General features: G+C 37.1%; 2 protein-coding genes across 2 annotated transcripts; both read left to right on the forward strand.

The window, feature by feature from the left end:
• The first annotated feature begins 2,646 nt into the window (after positions 1–2,646).
• Positions 2,647–3,794, forward strand: LOC141702856 (uncharacterized). The gene is made up of 3 exons (XM_074506467.1): positions 2,647–2,821; positions 3,049–3,347; positions 3,462–3,794. The coding sequence occupies exons 1-3, from the start codon at positions 2,647–2,649 to the stop codon at positions 3,792–3,794; spliced, it is 807 nt and encodes a 268-aa protein (XP_074362568.1).
• A 324-nt stretch (positions 3,795–4,118) lies between these two features.
• On the forward strand, positions 4,119–4,613 carry LOC141702857 (secreted RxLR effector protein 161-like). Its single transcript, XM_074506468.1, has one exon. It carries the CDS (start codon positions 4,119–4,121, stop codon positions 4,611–4,613), a length of 495 nt encoding a protein of 164 aa, XP_074362569.1.
• The last annotated feature ends 14,145 nt before the right edge of the window (positions 4,614–18,758 follow it).

An 18,758-nucleotide genomic window follows, 5' to 3' on the forward strand; every position in this document is an offset into this window, starting at 1 on the left:
GAAACTGGAAATGTACATAATTTTATTTATTTATTATATTTAAAAGTACGTTTATAATGCCGTTGCAAAGTGCAGATTAGTAAACTAGCTATAATATTTTTTATTAGTTTTGTGTTTGACGAGAGAGCTGCTCAAACTAATTTTTATCTAATTTATAATATTAGTATATATCAGAATTTATAAAAATTTCATGACGCAGCCTCTCTTTGCGGTTTTATTTAATATATATATATATTAAATATTGTATATTCTCACTATTTTAATATCATATTAGTTTTGTTTGTGATACTGTTCTGGTTCATTTAATTTGTATTAGTTTTTGGCTCATTTTATTAAACGTGTTGGTTTCGCTCGACTCGTAAAAATAGACGAGCCGAGTTCGGGAAGATGTTTAGGCTCGAATAAGAGTAAAATTAAACGAATCGGCTCGCCCGACTCGTTAAAACTGGCTCGTTTAAAACGAGCCTGCTCGACTCGACTCATGAAATTAAACGGCTCGAGTTCGGACAGAAATTTAGGCTCAATTAGTTAAAACAATCGACTCGACTTGAATTACGCCCGCTCAAAAATCAGCTCGCTTGGCCAAAATTATAGTGGTAATTGATAGTGGATATTACCCGAAAAAAATGATAATAGCATCTAGACTAGAGTCAGCCAATTTACACTTGGCCTATATATAATTTAGGATCCATTCATCTAGATTAGTTACAAAGTATAGTTACAAAGTATTTTTAAATAACGATGCTGCGGTATAAATCTCAAGCCTTGTGGGAGTAGTATATATACCCAGATAATAGAAGAGATGACTACAAATTAAATGGATGATTACATTGAATATTTTGTATCATTTTTGTAAAAGATTTAGATTTTTTTTCTAAAAGTTTTCTTGTGGAATTATAATATTATGTATACCCTCTCGTTTCACAAGACTGCAAGCTACTAATCACGTAAAGTTTAGATGGAAAGAAATGGCATATTAAGACGAAGAAATTAAAAACATGCGATGTTATAAATCACGACGATAATCACTACTACATTATACTTGCCTCGATCCGTAATTTAATGTTGTCAATCATGCATGACTACATCATTTTGTATGTTCGCTTAACAAACGTACAATTAGTTTCATGGTTACCTATCAACTTGTGGCCCAACTTAATTTCATTCCCTCTTAAAAATCTCACTTATCAGAACTTTGGTGTCTTGGTGGATGTTCAAGTGTATGCCAAAACGGAGAGCCATGGAGCCAAGCAAAAGTAAGGAGAGCACGATTAGACTAACAAACCCAATGCTGACAAAGTCTAACTACACGACATGGGCCCTAAAGATGAAAGTATTTATGCAAGCGCATGGTGTATGAGACGCAATTGATCCAAAGGATCCCAAGGAGAGCTTAGAATAGAGAACAGATAAAATAGCACTCGCAGGGATCTATCAAGCAATCCCTGAGGACATACTTTTGTCTGTGGCTGAAAAGAAAACAGCAAGAGAAGCATGGGATGCAATCAAAACTCTATGTCTAGGGGATGATAAAGTGAAGAAGGAGAGAGCTCAAACTCTTAAATCCGAGTTTAGATCGATGACCATGAGAGAAATAGAGCAGCTTGATGATTTTTGTGCAAGATTAAGTGGTGTCTTGATTAAGTCAAATGCAAACAGTACGGGTGGTGAATCAAAATTAATTCTTGATTAAGTCAAATGCAAACAGTACGGGTGGTGAATCAAATGTTTGGTACCTAGATAATGGGGCCAGTAACTACATGTCCGGACAATGATCAAAGTTCAAGAATTTAGACGTAAAGGTGACAGGCAAGGTGAAGTTCAGGGACGGGTCCATAATAGACATCAAAGGAAAAGGGTCTGTCCACTTTACTTGTAAGAACGGTGAAGAAAGAGTCTTACAAGAGGTATATTTTATTCCCACGCTCTGTAACAATATAATTAGTTTGGGTCAACAATCAGAGTGTGGTAATAAGGTGATCTTATCAGGTGATTACTTGTGGATCTATGATAAGAGTGGAAAATTGTTTGTAAAAGTAAAACGAACTAATAAGAGATTGTATAAGTTGGTTATGGGAGAAGAGAGAGGTGTATGTTTATTTACCAAGGCAGAGGAGAACTCATGGCTTTGGCATCTGCGACTGGGCCATATAAATTTCAAAGTTATGCTTCTCATGGCCAGGAATAAGATGGTATATGGTTTTCCAGATTTGGTTCAACCAAAGGAAACGTGTAGTGGATGTCTATTGGAAAAACAAGTACGACATCCATTCCCTTCCAAAACTAATTATGCTACTACAAGGAGCCTAGGACTTATCCATGGGGATATTGGTGGTCCCATCTCACCACCAACATCGGCTGGAAACAAATACTTATACTTTTTGTTGATGATTACAGTCGTGTGATGTGGGTTTTCATGATCAAGGCTAAGGATGAAACTCTATATATGTTCAAAAATTCAAGGCATTGGTTGAGAAAGAATCCAAGGAAGAGATACAAGTATTAAAAACTGATAGGGGAGGTGAGTTTTGCTCAAAAGAATTCACAACTTTTTACGAGATGGATGGAATAACTTGACACTATACAACTACCTATTCTCCATAACATAATGGTGTGGTAGAGCGTTGAAACAGAACCGTGGATGCAATGGCTCGAAGTTTATTGAAAGAGCGAGAAATACCAGCATATATGTGGGGAGAGGCTGTTAGACATGCCGTTTATAAGTTGAACAGATTACCTACACGAGCTCTGTCGGAATTGACCCCATATAAAGCATGGTCGAAGAAGAAACCGCAAATTGATTATTTGAAAGTATTCGGATGTATTGCTCATATGAAGATGCCCAACGTCCATGTAAAGAAATTAGACGATCGGAGCAAACTGGTTATACATTTAGGAAGAGAGCCTGGGACGAAAGGATATCAATTGTATGATCCAAACACAGGGGCTTGCATATAAGTCGAGACGTCATTTTTGAGGAAGCTAAAACTTGGAAGTGGAAGGAAGAATAAGCAGAACGATGTCATGAATTTGGTGGTTTTATAGTAGTTGGGTATCTGGTCGAAGTAAACGAAGACACTACTGAATATGAGGGAAGTGAGGATGCAAAAAATGACGTGATGACACCACAATCAAGTGGCTCACAGGCATCACAATCACGTGGCTCAAAAACTCAACAGTCAAGTCAGAACAATGACTCAGAAAACTACAGTGAGAATAGCGGACCAGTGAGAACCAGTCGACTCAGTGACATATACAACAGTACTGAAGAGATTGAAATTGAATATGAGCTACTACTGTTGGGGGTGGATGAACCAGTCACATACAAGCAAGCAGTAAAAGAAAAGGTCTGGAGGAGTGCAATGAAGGCTGAAATAGAGGCGATTGAGAAGAATAGAATGTGGGAATTAACAGATTTTCCCTCGAGAAAATGACCTATTGATCTGAAGTGGGTTTTTAAGTTAAAGAAAAACACTAGTGGTAAAGTAGTGAAACATAATGCACGCTTGGTGGCAAAGGGCTATGTGCAGAGGTACGGTATTGATTACGAAGAGGTTTTTGCTCTGGTTACAAGGTTGGAGACGGTACGGCTATTACTAGCTCTAGCAGCAAAAAATCAATGGGAAATTCATCATTTAGATGTAAAAACAGCATTTCTAAATAGTGTATTACAAGAGGAAGTTTATGTGAGCCAACTGGAGGGGTATGAAATAGAGGGCCAGGAGGGAAAAGTTTATAGATTGGTCAAGTCCCTGTATGGTTTGCGTCAAGCACCACGGGCTTGGTACGCTTAGTTGAATAAGTGCCTGGAGAAATTGGGTTTCATAAAGTGTCCTTTTGAACAAGCTGTGTACACAAGACGACAAGGAAATAACTATTTGTTAACTGGAGTATATGTCGACGATCTACTTGTTACTGGGAGAAGTCTGGAGAGTATTTTTACTTTTAAACGACAGATGAGTAGTGAGTTCGAGATGAGTGATCTCGGGAAACTATCTTATTACCTGGGTTTAGAAGTCGAGCAGGGAGAAGGCTTCATAGAGGTGAAATAAATGTCATATGCAAAGAAAGTTTTGGAAAAAACAGGGATGTCTGATTGTAACCCAGTCTAGTACCCGATGGACCCAAAACTACAGCTACACAAGGATGAAAGGGGCAGTCCAGTGGATTCCACAGAATTTAAAAGTATGATAGGAGGGTTGAGATATTTGGTTCACACAAGACCAGACATAGCTTACGCAGTTGGAGTGGTCAACAAATATATGGAGAAGCCTACGGAGTTACACATGAATGCAGCAAAAAGAATTCTTAGATATATAAAGGTTACGTTGGTATATGGCTTGATCTATGTAAAAGGGCGAGGGAATTATTTGCTGTCAGGATATTCAGACAATGATCTAGCAGGAAGCTTGGATGACAGAAAAAGTATAGGAGGCATTGCCTTCTATTTAGATGAATCGCTAATCACCTGGGTTTCACAAAAACAAAGGTGTGTAGTTTTGTCATCCTGTGAAGCTGAGTTTGTGGAAGCTACGGCTACAACATGCCAAGAAATCTGGCTGCAGAAATTATTAGGTCATATATTAGATGTACCAGTTGGTATCTTTGCCTGATCAACAAGATATTAGGTTTATGCCAAAATTCTTTCCTTTCCAAATTTATTGGATATTGCAATTCTGTTCATACTTTACATGACAGAGGTTTTCAGGAAACGTATGTATATATATAGGTGTATATATATATCGGGACTTAATGAAGTATATCATAACTTCATTTCCTTCAAAATATTTCAAAGATTGAATTTATTCAAGTCTTATTATGTAGTCTCATCAGTGTGATGAACTTTTGAAATTAATTATAACTTGAACGGTGGTAGTTCAAGTAGTATTTGGAAAAAGATATAAGTATATTGGAGTATCTTGTAACTTCATCTTTTAAACTTATATCTAGTAAATGATTATCTTATGTATGACAAAGATTTTCAGAAAAACGTTGAGACAAGGTTAGATATATTAGATCACCTTGCAACGATATTTTTATACAGTTATAAACTGGAACTTTGTGCATATTATGCATGGAAGAGGACTTCCAAGATTTTGAAAAGTATATATGTATATATACTAAATATTTTGTGACTTCATCGCATTAAAATATCAAACTTGGTTCATTTCTTTTGACCAAGACTTTCATGAGTACTATGAGAAGGCTCATATATTATTAATCATTATACATATTATTTTGGTGGGCTTGCTGCTCACCCTTGCTTTCTTCTTTCATCACACAACATCAGATAGACAAGATGAACAGGACCAAGCTCCCAATTCGCGAGCGGATAGGAAACATTCCGCAGTTTCCTATAGGCGTTGATGTCGCTATAGCTGAGGTAGGAACTACCAATAGGCTAGGCTTTCAACTTTTGATGTACCAGATTTATGTATATTTATGAATTGTAATAATGGCAAAGAAATGTAAATATATTCAGAAAACCTTTTAAGGTGTATTGCAGATAATTGTGGAATAAAATGACTTGTGGATATTTTTGGATGTTCATCTCTGAGACTATAACGTGTGGTGTGTGTGTTTATTGTGGGGTCACAGTACAGAGTAGTTGAGTAATTATTAAGATTGGGTGTTATTAAGGGAAATGGAACTCGTGACAACCCGGATCCCCGACCCCGGATTTGGGGGCGTTACAGAAATGGTATCAGAGCTAAGCGTTATAAACCTCAGAGATGATGTGACGTTAAGATAATAAGTTCAATAAGATAATAAGAACTCTTTCCAAGTTCATAGTCGGACTACCTAACGTAGTACTGACAGTTAAAACCCTTATGGGAACCCCTATAAATATCGTGATAGTAGCGTAGTTCGTTATCGTACATGGTAGCGGGACTCCGAACCCTGAGGTTGAGGAGCAACAGCGCGATGATGTTTTATTACTAATTGGAGATCGGATTGTGGATCCGATAGAGTGTCCTAATGCAGAACCGGATGATGTTGATATTGAGGATGTAGCGGTTGAGGATATTGTCCTAGAAGGGATAGTTGTTGAGGAGGATCCCGTGGAGGATCCTGACAAGAATGAATAAAGGACCACTCAGGAATTGATGACCATGGTTAGGGAAACTACCAGAGGTAGGATTGGTCGGTCACTACCGGAGGTTCGTTCAAGTTTGTAAAGATAGTAGCCCCCTTTAACGCGGCTTACTCGTAAGACTGAGAAGTTCGAATGGACAGAGAAATGCGAGAACAGCTTTCAAGAACTGAAGCAAAGGTTGGTGACGGCCCCTATGCTGGCGTTGCCGGATGGAAAAGGAGATTCTGTGAAGTGTAGTGACGCTTCGCACAAGGGCTTAGGGTGCGTGCTTACGCAGCACGGTAAGGTAATCGCGTACATGTCAAGACAATTAAGGTAATATGAAATTCGATATCCCCACCCATGAGCTTGGGCTCATGGCAATAGTTTTTCCCTAAAGATTTGAGGCACTACTTGTATCGAGAGAAGTGTGAGATTCATAAACCATAGGAGCTCTAGTACATTTTTACGTAGAAAGAGCTCAACATACGCCAGAGGAGGCGGTTAGAGCTAATCAAGAATTATGATTGGGAGATTCTTTATCATTCGGGGAAAGCCAATGTGGTGGCTGATGCCCTTAGTAAAAAGGAGAGACTCAAGATGATAATGTCTTTGGGAGAGTTGATAAGAGATTTTGAGAAAATGGAAATAGTAGTGAAGGTAACCAGAGCCGGTACCGAAAAGCTGTTTGAGATTGCAATACAGACCGAATTATCGGAAAAGAACATATTGTGCCAGAAAAAGTGATGAATGAAGGCAGAGAGCCAACAAATAGATATGAGATTAATACCGAGAAAGATGATAAGGGAATAATGAGGTATTCCTATAGAATTTGGGTTCCAAATGGTCAAGAGCTTAAAGATGAGATCTTAGATGAAAGTCATAGTTCAAGGAATAAGATTAAGGGCAAACCCTGAATGTGATAGTCAGGGAGGACGCCATCAAGATAGAAGGAACCCATAACATAATGAAGTGGAAAATGAGGATTTTAACGTATAAGATAACCCCAAGTATGGGAGAAGGATGAAACATTTCATACTAAGGAAACAGAAAGTCGAGTAAGGAAAGGAGACCCGAGACGGTACTCCTATACGACAATTCATGGACCTGTCTAAAAAGAAGTTAGACTATTATCCCCAACCACCACCTTGAGGAAACAATGCGGTAGGAAATTCTTTCATGACCTTTAAGTCGCTAAGCTCTCAGAGTTCCAAGGAACAAGCTGACCCAGCCGAGGCAAGAGTCTGGCTAAAGGAAATATAGGAATCATTTGAGATTCAAAATGATTGATGAACCATAAAAGACTGTTTTTGTCACTTACCCTCCTAAGAGAGAGACCGCCCGCTGGTGAAAGGCCAAGGAAGGAACGGAGCAAGAGATTATAATAAACTGATTTAAATTCAGTCAATTGTTTTCGGGAAAGTAATTCCCAAAGATAAGGAGATAGTGTAAAAGCTTTAGAGCCAGAACAAAGGCAGACGAGTATGATGAATTATGAATCTAAGATGTAAAAGTTGTCAAGATTCGTTCTGAAAACACGAATCCAGAATGACGGGATGTTTGAAATCAATGCTTATGTTGTGTTGGTTCATGAAATAATGATAAGAGAAAGGAATATAACGGCAATAGAGTTTGAGGAATGATAAGGGAGTTGGGTATGAGGAAACCCTAAAGACTCGTAGAAATAGAAATAGAAGAGTATGTAATCGTCAGGATGAGGGTGATTCACCATGAGTTAAAATTGATGGTTGAGGGCATAAAAGATACATATATTTTATCCCCTGTAAGTTGGGAAGATTCGAGGAAACCTTGAGATAATTTGAAGGATAAATAATGAGACGCGGATAGACTGAGGAGACAAGAAAGTAAGAAATTAAGAAAATTGGATGAAGGAAGTGACCTTCAAGAAGGTGAAGTGTAAGACCGGTGGCATGATACCCAGAAAGGGAGACGCCAGATATGAAAGATATCCCAACATTGAGGTGACTATTGAGATAAACAACAAAAGTAAATAAGGAATTATTAAGAAGAAGTTCACGTTGAACACGACCAATATCTTCCAGAACATCCTTGTTATCATTACCAGATTAGGCAAGAAAAGTGGATAACCGTTGTTATCTTTTGGAGGCCATTTTGATTAACCTCATTTTGTATACAGATGTTATTGTGAAATTAGGCATATACTATCGAGGTGGGAATGATTGAATAAGACACCCTTATCAGGGATATATGACTTGATTTATCCATGGAAGGATGCAGGTACCTTTTAAAGGTGGAATTAAGAATAGAACATCGGTAAATCCTAGGGGAATGCATAAAGGTTGGCATTTCACCCTTAATAGGGACAGTTTGAGTTTTGACAGGATGAATTGGAAAGGATTAAGGTAATAACAACCTTTAAGAATCAGTGGAGAAATTTTTCAGAAGTATATAGACAATGGTTCTAGAAATAGTAAATGGTATTTCGATATGCCCTGTATCTAGGGAATACAGGAGGAACTATTGAAAGATAACCTTAGAGGTTTTGCATGGAGATAGGTAATATTCAAATTTCTCAAGAATAAAAATGTTGATAAAAGGAATATGACGTAATTATAATGATGCCAAGTGGGGCACGTGTTAAACCACGAGAAAGTATGGATCGAACCAGTAAAGGTCGAAATTGTTGAGGGTAATTAGGACCTAAGACAAAAGATGTTCTAAGTACGATCGAGAGTCAGTCGCGACAGTGATTAACCTCTAAAGACTGAGGCAATAACTTATGGAAAAATGGTGATTTTTTTTTCACTCATTAGATTTTAATGAAAACATCTTCACATCAGCTGTGATGGAAATGAGGTAGAAAATTTAGTTGAAGGTGGTTAAAAGACATTGATTATAAGGAACTATTACTATCAGGAAAGGCCAAAGAGGTGGCCGACACTTTAACGGTAAAAGGATAATTGTAGGCGCTTGTGCCAAAGAATACAGTGATGATGGTTAAAGCTGTGAAGGTTGTATTATGGGTTGGAAGATTGACATTCCTTCTGATGACTGTGCAATACCCAACCGTAAAAGTAGTTGGTAATGGTTTAATTCGTGTAATCGCCATGAACGGGCTATCTATCTTAGAAGGTCCTATCTTGAGATAAGCCAGGACCATATTTTAAAAAGGACTAAACAAACCTTTGAGTTAAGTCTTCTATTGAAGGCATATGATTAAGAATGGTATTAACCTGCTATCGTTGCTTTGAGCGAAACTCTTCTGCAATTTTATCTGCTTCATGTCATGTATGTATGTCAGAATCAGGAGTGTACTCCATGAATCATGAATGGTGATTATGTTACCTCCTTAGAAGGATTTGATACGACATGTATGGACTCCGTATGGTTAGATATTAAGACTTCATGGAAAATGAATGACTACAGTAGGTCAGTGGTGGACCATAGTAAGGCAGCAATGATTCTGCGAGTATTGAGCTGATTACAACCGTGAGAGTTATATTGGAATGGGTGTTGAGATTGAGTACCACTAATCGGGCCGTGGTAGTGTATAAGTTATCATTGATAGACTAATTAAGTAGAGTATCTACCTAGTGAATAATTATTCTTTCTTATCAATAGAGAGTCGTATTATTATACGAGGAAGGTTGCGGTGCAAGCATAGAATTCTAGTAACGATGATGTATAGAATGAGATCCCAGATTCGATTTTCGATGTCGAGGGAGTTTCAAAGGTGATTGTGTATAAGCTCGAGGAAGAGTGTGGGTCCATAGAATGATGGACGGGATAGCGAAAATATTTAGGCATGGGAAATACGATGCTATAATGCTTAATGTTGATTTATATACGTATATGATTTGTTCTCCTATGACAAACCTCTATAGTTCAGAGGTAGGTTCCAAGCCAGATATTTTGTGGCAGTATATTTTTTTTCATATATACAATTCTCTTCAATTCGTTCTTTTCTCTTCTTTTCATTTCATGTAAGCTGAGAAGAACAACCCTTCCAGAAAGGGGAGGTATTGTCGAATGACTATCTATCTGTGTGATAGAAGCCTAGTAGGATACCATCTATTGTTTAATTGTTTGTCAAGTACTAAAGGTTGGCCACCTTCTGTACTAACTATGCGATATAACAAGTGTTCATGATCATAGTGATCTCTCAACAAATTCCTTTACTTCTATATGAAGGATTAAGCTTTCGAAAATAGAAACAGCTGAAAAAGGAGTAATAAAGTTTTGGTGGTATTCAGAATGGAAACACATTCGTGATACTAAGGTTGACGTGGTTATTAAAAGGTTATAGAATGCTAACGAGCCAAAGGTATAACCAGTATAATATTAGGAACGGAAGGTAATAGCGATTACAAACTGGAAAAGAATGGGTATTGAGAAGCAAAAGCTCTAATGCTAAAAGCTATAATGAGAGTCTGTGCAATAGAATTGAAAGAATTTGGAATGATCACTTAACGCGGATTAAGTTATCTTACGACAATAGATCATATGTCATTATCGAGATGTCGCCTTATGAGATCCTTGAGGGAAGACAATGTCGATCTCCCTTATGTTAGGATGAAGATGTAGAGCGCAAGATGCTCGGACCCGCAGTAGTCCAAAGGACCAAGGATATGATAAATCTAATCAGAGGATGGCTGGTAGTAGCCCAAGATGGGAACATGAAGTATGTTGATTTAACACGAAAGGACAAGGAATGGGAAATAGGGGACCTAGTAATGTTATAGGTATTCCTTGGGAAAAGGGTTGATGAGATTCGGAAAGAAAGGAAAGCTAAGTCCACGAATTGTTGGACCCTTGGATATATTAAGACGTATTGGGAGGATAGCATATGAGCTAGCCCTAACCCCGAACATGTAGCAGGTCGTAACATGTTCCACGTATCAATGTTAAGGAAGTGTAATTCAGATGCTAGATAAATAGGGGCATATGAGCGCATAGACATGCAACCCGACGTAACCTATATGAAGTGACCAGGAAGGGTTATAGAGTGAAAAGGAACAAGTGCTTAGGAGAAAGATTATCAAACTAGGCAGAGTTTGGTGGTAGGACCACAATGTGGGAAAATTTACTTGAGAGTTAGAAAGTGCAATGCTAAGAGGGTATCCCTATTCATTTTCTATCTGATTCCGGGACGGAATCCTTTAAAGGAGGGGAGACTGTAATAACCCCAATTTTTGGAAATTTTTGAAACCCTTATGAATAGTGTTTTTGCTGAATGAGAAAACTTTTCATGCCACACTATGTAGGGGTTCTGATATGGATATTCTGAGATTTTATTAGTACTCTATATGGTATATAAGTGTATGTAAAGATCGTCAGAATCCAATTCCGAACACTTTGATTTTTCCCGGAAATCCACTAGATACGAAAAGAATTGAATATAAGGTAACAGGATACGAAGGATTTAAATTAAAGGATTATAAGAGAGGATCATAAAAAGGAATATAATGTATTGAGAAAGGTTAAGGGAACCCAAGTAATAAGATCCCGGGTATGATCCCTCAAACGATAAACGAAAATGAAAGTTAAGCGAACCGTATAACAGATCAGCGGTCATTAGGCAAACAATTAGGAAGTTAATCAAAGGGATTAGAGAGAGTGATGTCACCCAACCAATGAGAAGGGGACAAGGAGGGAAAGATGACATCACAGCATGACATAGGCATGACATAAGGAGGAAGGAGATGTGGATGGTTGTTAACCATACAAAATCAAGGTTAATTAAGTAATTAACCTAAAACAACACAAAAATCAACCAACCAAAAGCAAAACAAGGCAAAACACAAAAATCTCTCTTTCTTATTCATCTTGCTCTCGGCTTTTTGAAGAAATGCAAGGATGAGAATTTCAAAACCCTAGCTACACGCCTTCAAAAATTAAGAGGTTTGTTTCTTTAGCTTCCATAATTCATAACTAAGATGAGCCATAAGTTTAAGGTCAAGATTCCATGTTTAACATAGCTAATTAATTCATCAAACTTCCTAAGTTTAAGGCTTCCTAAGTGATTCTCCACTCTCCAAGGAAGGTATAACTTCTCAAACCCTTAGTATTAAGTTTTGTTGGTTTAGATTTCATAATGTTAGATGATGGGTTAGTGTAATGAGTGTGTACTCATGATAGAGCTTTGTTTAGTAAGTGGTTTTGTTGATTTTGGAGTTAGGAGTGATGCTTGTTAGATTTGAAGTTCTTGGTCACATTTTTTGACTTGGTTTAGATGAATAAATTGGTAATATTGAGTTGATTTGGGGCTGTTGTAATGTAGTTTAGATGGAGGTTTGATTGGGTTGTGAATTGGAGTTGAAATTGTGGTTGTTTGAATTGGTTTAAATTTGGGAAATCGCGTAAACATAGCCGTCGTAACGTCCGATTTTCTTTAGACTGTTTTTGTGCATAACATTAGGACCCGAGAACCCCCTGCTAGATTATGACCATTGCCATGTTTAGATAGCTCATGTTACGAGCTTCGTTTTGATATGTAGTTCGTTCGATTCCGATGCACGGTTTAGGAGAAACGACCGTTTCAAGTAACGGTGTTTCGCGAACGAAACTTTTCCCCTTGCCTTACTTTGAAACCTTGGTTAAGGACCTTAAATGACTAATTGGGGTAAGAAACATTTATGGTAAGTGTGTTAGGCAGTTGGTAAGACACTCGCGAAGGAATCGCCTTAAAACTCGTAATGGTTAATTTATTAAAAATGGTGGAGCCGAGGGTACTCGAGTGACTTAAGAAAATCAGTAAGCGCAAAACAAGCGTTAGAGTCTAAGTTAGTTAAAGTATAGATTTACAAGTGACTTTGGTTTAATTCCAACTTTCTTATTGTTTATAGGTTACCAGACTCGTCCCGAGCCATTCGTAACCCCCAGTCGCTCAGGCAAGTTTTCTACCCGATATACTGTTGTTGTGATGTAAATATATGTATATGCATTATCTTGTGATAGTGCATGATTGTTATTAGCAAATTTTGCGATATATTGGAGCATGCTGATATGGTATATATGCATGTCTGTTTCGTAATCTGGTTATCTATCTGTTGATTCCAATGCTTATAGTTGCATAATACCTATGCTAGAAATAAGCAAGTAGTTGCGTATACCCTTAGTATTTGGGATAAAAGGTGAACATATTTCTAAACCGGGAGTCGATGTTCCCGAGTATATTATATATATATATATATATATGGATATAGTTTTTAAAACTATTGATTGAATAAGGTTTATTCGATACCTTTATTTTACTTAATTGAATATTAATTTGAGTATTCATTCGAGGGCTTATGACTCAGTTTAGTTTATTATTTGAATATTATTTGAATATTCATTTGAGGGCTTATGACTCAGTTTATATTATTATTGAATATTACTTGGATATTCATTTGAGGATGTATGACTCCTTTATTTTATGAATATTATTTATAGTATTCATTCGAGGTATTATGACTCCGCTTATTACTTAATAATATTCTTTATTGTATTAAAGAATAAGGTGTCGATAATCAAACTTATTTTTGATTATTCAAATAAAGATATTACTTTCGTATAAGTATATCTTTGATTATTTGCTATTCATTCAAGTATAAGTTTTCCAACTTCTACCTCAATTATTCTTATGGGAATATTATTTAAATAATAATATTCAGATATTTCTTTCATATCGGGACTGATTTATTTTAATAAATCAGTATTACTCCAAACATTCTTAAAAATGTTTTCGAGTCTTCAAAATGATTTTTAAAAGTTAGAGCGGATTCCAAAACTCATTTTTATATTTAAGATCTTCCTTTCAAAGGGGATTTAAATATTCGCTCAAAACCTGGGGAATCCGGCTCAGTGGTGTATTTTATATTCGCAACAAGGTTGCAGTTTTGGTAGATGAATTGATTACTTACCCAACGTTCGGGAAGTAAGTCCATCTATTGAGTCGGCATAAGCAACATGGGCTCAGTGGGCGTCCATGATAGTGTAAGTGGCTCAGTGGGAGTCCATCAAATGCATAAGTGGCTGAGTGGCAGTCCAGCATAAGGTCCTATTGCGACCAGGGTGATGACCAGTGGGGAATTCGTCCATCTACTAGTAGAAAAGGTTACTTATTGGTATCTTTGCCTGATCAGCAAGATATCAGGTTTATGCCGAAATTCTTTCCTTTCCAAATTTATTGGATATTGCAATTCTGTTCATACTTTACATGACAGAGGTTTTCAGGAAACGTATGTATATATATCGGGACTTAATGAAGTATATCATAACTTCATTTGCTTCAAAATATTTCAAAGATTGAATCTATTCAAGTCTTATCTTGTAGTCTCATCAGTGTGATGAACTTTTGAAATTAATTATAACTTAAACGGTGGTAGTTCAAGTAGTATTTGGAAAAAGATATAAGTATATTGGAGTATCTTGTAACTTCATCTTTTAAACTTATATTTAGTAAATGATTATCTTATGTATGACAAAGATTTTCAGAAAAACGTTGAGACAAGGTTAGATATATTAGATCACCTTGCAACGATATTTTTATACAGTTATAAACTGGAACTTTGTGTATATTATGCATGGAAGAGGACTTCCAAGATTTTGAAAAGTATATATGTATATATACTAAATATTTTGCGACTTCATCGCATTAAAATATCAAACTTGGTTCATTTCTTTTGACCAAGACTTTCATGAGTACTATGAGAAGGCTCATATATTGTTAATCATTATACATATTATTTTGGTGGGCTTGCTGCTCACCCTTGCTTTCTTCTTTCATCACACAACATCAGATAGACAAGATGAACATGACCAAGCTCCCAATTCGCGAGCGGATAGGAAACATTCCGCAGTTTCCTATAGGCGTTGATGTCGCTGTAGCTGAGGTAGGAACTACCAATAGGCTAGGCTTTCAACTTTTGATGTACCAGATTTATGTATATTTATGAATTGTAATAATGGAAAAGAAATGTAAATTTATTTAGAAAACCTTTTAAGGTGTATTGCAGATAATTGTGGAATAAAATGACTTGTGGATATTTTTGGATGTTCATCTCTGAGACTATAACGTGTGGTGTGTGTGTTTATTGTGGGGTCACAGTACAGAGTAGCTGAGTAATTATTAAGATTGGGTGTTATTAAGGGAAATGGAACTCGTGACAACCCGGATCCCCGACCCCAGATTTGGGGGCGTTACAGGGAGTGATGGAATGGTACGACCAATCCTTAGCATGTTTGGTGGATCCAACCACCGTGTCACCTCTCCTAAAGCCCCAGTTAGGCCTAAAGGAGTGTGCCTTAAGTGGAGGATCCACGTCATCCCCCAGCTCCACAACAGGGACGTGGGGCTTAAGGAAAATGGGAGCATCAGGCTTGCCCCTGGGGTCCCTGTTTAGCTTGGCCCTCTTCTGGCGGCCAGATTCCCCCTCCTTGGGACTGTTGACGTTATTAATAGCCTCATAAGCTGAAAGAAAAAGTAGAAAGAATATTAAATTTTAGAAGATAATAAAGTTGCAATTAAAGGGAAGGAAAAATAGTTATGCAGGTATAAATTTACCCTTATCACTGGCCTGAGAGAGACCAACTTTCTTCAAGGAAAACTCATCTAAAAGGGTCCGGGTGTCTGTTTTCTCATCATCTGAAATTAAGGCTTGATAGGCCACCTCCTCCTCATCAGTTAACCTGATGCTACCAGGACTACCATCTGATACTTTGCAAAAGGGCCTACGGAAGAGTGTGCCCAATCACCCCCGGCCCAGGTCAGCCTAACAAACTCATCCCTCCATTTAGGGTTGTTCTCGACTATGGAGTTGCTATCGAAAATATGGGGAATTTCGGGTCGTTGACGAATTAAAACCCAGCCCAGTTGACTCATGGAACTATTATAAAATTGAAAAACTTTCTTAAAGACAGCTACAGAAAGAGGAAAATTGTTTCTAAGACAAAGAACCATAAAACAGAGAATATTCCTCCATGCATTAGGGGGAAGTTGACAAGGGTTAATTTTTACGTCTACAAGCAGACGAGGAATAAATTCATGAAATGGAAACCTAAGACCCGCGTTCAGGGCTCCTCGATAAATAAACAAGGTATCCCCCTCCCAGTTACATGTCCTATCCCTGGGGGCAGCTGGGGTGATCCTAAGATAGGGTGGAAGTTTATACAAGGAATTCATGGACTCAATTCTACCCTCTAACTCATGAAAAGTGTTACCATGGTTATACGAATCTAATTCAGATAGAGAGGGATATTCATCACCTCTAGAGTTTATCATATCGATTAAGGAAGTATACGGAGATTGAATTTGAATGTTTGTACCTCTCTTGGAAGCGTTCATCTTCCCCAAACGAGCCAAGTCACGATCCACCATTGATATGCTTCGGATGAATGCTTAAAACCCAGAAAAACTTGAAGGAGGTGGAGTTGCGGTGGCTGAAGTCGCCGGAAATCGCCTTCTTAAGAGAGAAATCTAAGAGAATTTTTAGAGGAAATTTGAGAAATGAGGAGTGAAGTGAGGATTCTCACTTTTCACTTCTCTTATATAAGCGAAAAGCTCGGAATATAAGGCATTTTAGGCCCATATAGCCAGGCCCAACTTAAAAAGCCCATTATCAAGAAGTGTCAGGAATAATCTAGAAGCACCGATGGAAACTGAAGGGTCAAAAATCGACCAGAATTTTAAAGAAATGATTCGATCAGAGTCCTAATCGACATAAGGCAGGAATCCTGATCGATATTGTATTCGATTAAAAGGGTAAAAAGCCACTTAGTTCGATCAGATTCCTCATCGACAGAGGAAAGAATCCTGATCGATATTTCATTCGATCAAAAGGTAGAAATTCACTTAGTTCGATCAGAGTCCTGATCGACAGAGGAAAGAATCCTGATCGATATTTCATTCGATCAAAAGGGTAGAAATTTACTTAGTTCGATCAGAGTATTGATCGACAAAAAGAAGAATCCTGATCGAAGATACCATCGATTAGAGTGGTGTATTGTGAGCTAGTTCAGTCAGAATCCTGATCGAAATCGATCAGGAATTCTGATCGATTCTCCATAAATCCTGGTCGAAGATTCAGTCGACCAGAATGTAACTTTCTGAGCTAGAGTGTAACTTTCTGAGCTAGTTCGATAAGGATCCTGATCGAAATCGATCAGGAATCCTGATCGAAGATTCAGTCGACAAGAATGGCAATATCACAGTAAGATCGATCAGGATCCTGATCGATTTCGACCAGGATCCCTGATCGATTTGGTATGAATCCTGATCGATTTTAAGCCAGAAAATTAAGGAATAATCCCAGAATAAAGGGAAAAATTCCAGAAAATTAAGGAAAAATCCCAGAATAAAGGGAAAAATTCAAGAAAATTAAGGAAAAATCCCATAATAAAGGGAAAAATTCCAGAAAATTAAGGAAAAATCCAAAAATTAAGGGAAAAATTCCTGGAAATTAAGATAATTTCTGAATAAAAAGGGATAAAAGTAAATCGTTGTAAATGTGTAGGTCGCTCCACACTTTACGCAAAGAAGATACCCTGTTAGGGAACAAATGAACTTAACTTCTGCGAAACCTAGTCTCTGTTTCCCAAAAGTTGGGGGTAAATGATAGGGATAAATAAATCCTAATTATGTAATTAAATATTACATTAATTATACAAGATGTGGGCTGCTAGGCCCAACAAGAAGATGTATGATATTCAGACCAAATAGGTTAGCACATTGATCAGGCCCGATGGACCAGATCAGGCCTGATAGAACAATGAAGGCCCAAAACTCTGATTATTGATTAATTTCATAATTAATTAACAAGGGGAAAATCAGCTATGGAAAAGAGTCCCAATAAGGACATAAATCCTTGAAGATTGGCCTCCAAGGAACCTCATAGGATAAGGAATCAGCTTCCTACTTCCTAGGACTCCAAAGTCCATTCTAATTCAGAGACATGACCACCAAGTCTCCTATACCAAGTCCAATTCAAGGACCACCAACATCTATATAAGGGGCCTCACCCCACAAATCAGAACTACATTTTTTGACTTGATCATTGGCAATCAGCAAGGTACGTAGGCATCTTGTTAAGGCAGATCGAGTCACGAAACACAAGAGCAGTCAAATCGAGACTTGAAGCTCACGTTCCTTAGTAATAAATACAGCAATTATATATCTTAGTTTTTAACCCATAACACAAATACATTTATTTTTTTCTAAAATATTTATCATATCACTAAAATATATAGATATTGACATCTGTAAGGTTGGATCATTCATAAACATTTTTTAAAAAATCGAAATATCGATATTGGACTAATACTAGTAAGAAGTATTGGTCAAAGTACTATTTGACAGTTAAAATAGTAAACTAAATACATTTATTTTTTTCTAAATTTTTTATCCTATCAGTAAAATATATAGATATTAACATCTATAAGGTGGATCATTCATAAACATTTTTTAAAAAAATCGAAACATCGATATTAAACTAACACTAGTAAGTAGTACTGGTCAAACTACTAGTTGACTGTTAAAATAGCAAATCAAATACATTTATTTTTTTTCTAAAATTTCTATCATATCAGTAAAAATATATAGATATTAACATCTATAAGGTTGGATCATTCATAAACATCTTTTAAAAATACCAAACATCGATATTGGACTAACATTAATAAGAAGTACTAGTCAAATTAATAGTTGACTGTTAAAATATCA

This window comes from Apium graveolens, unplaced genomic scaffold (genome assembly GCF_009905375.1).
Source record: "Apium graveolens cultivar Ventura unplaced genomic scaffold, ASM990537v1 ctg5805, whole genome shotgun sequence".
Lineage (NCBI taxonomy): Eukaryota > Viridiplantae > Streptophyta > Magnoliopsida > Apiales > Apiaceae > Apium > Apium graveolens.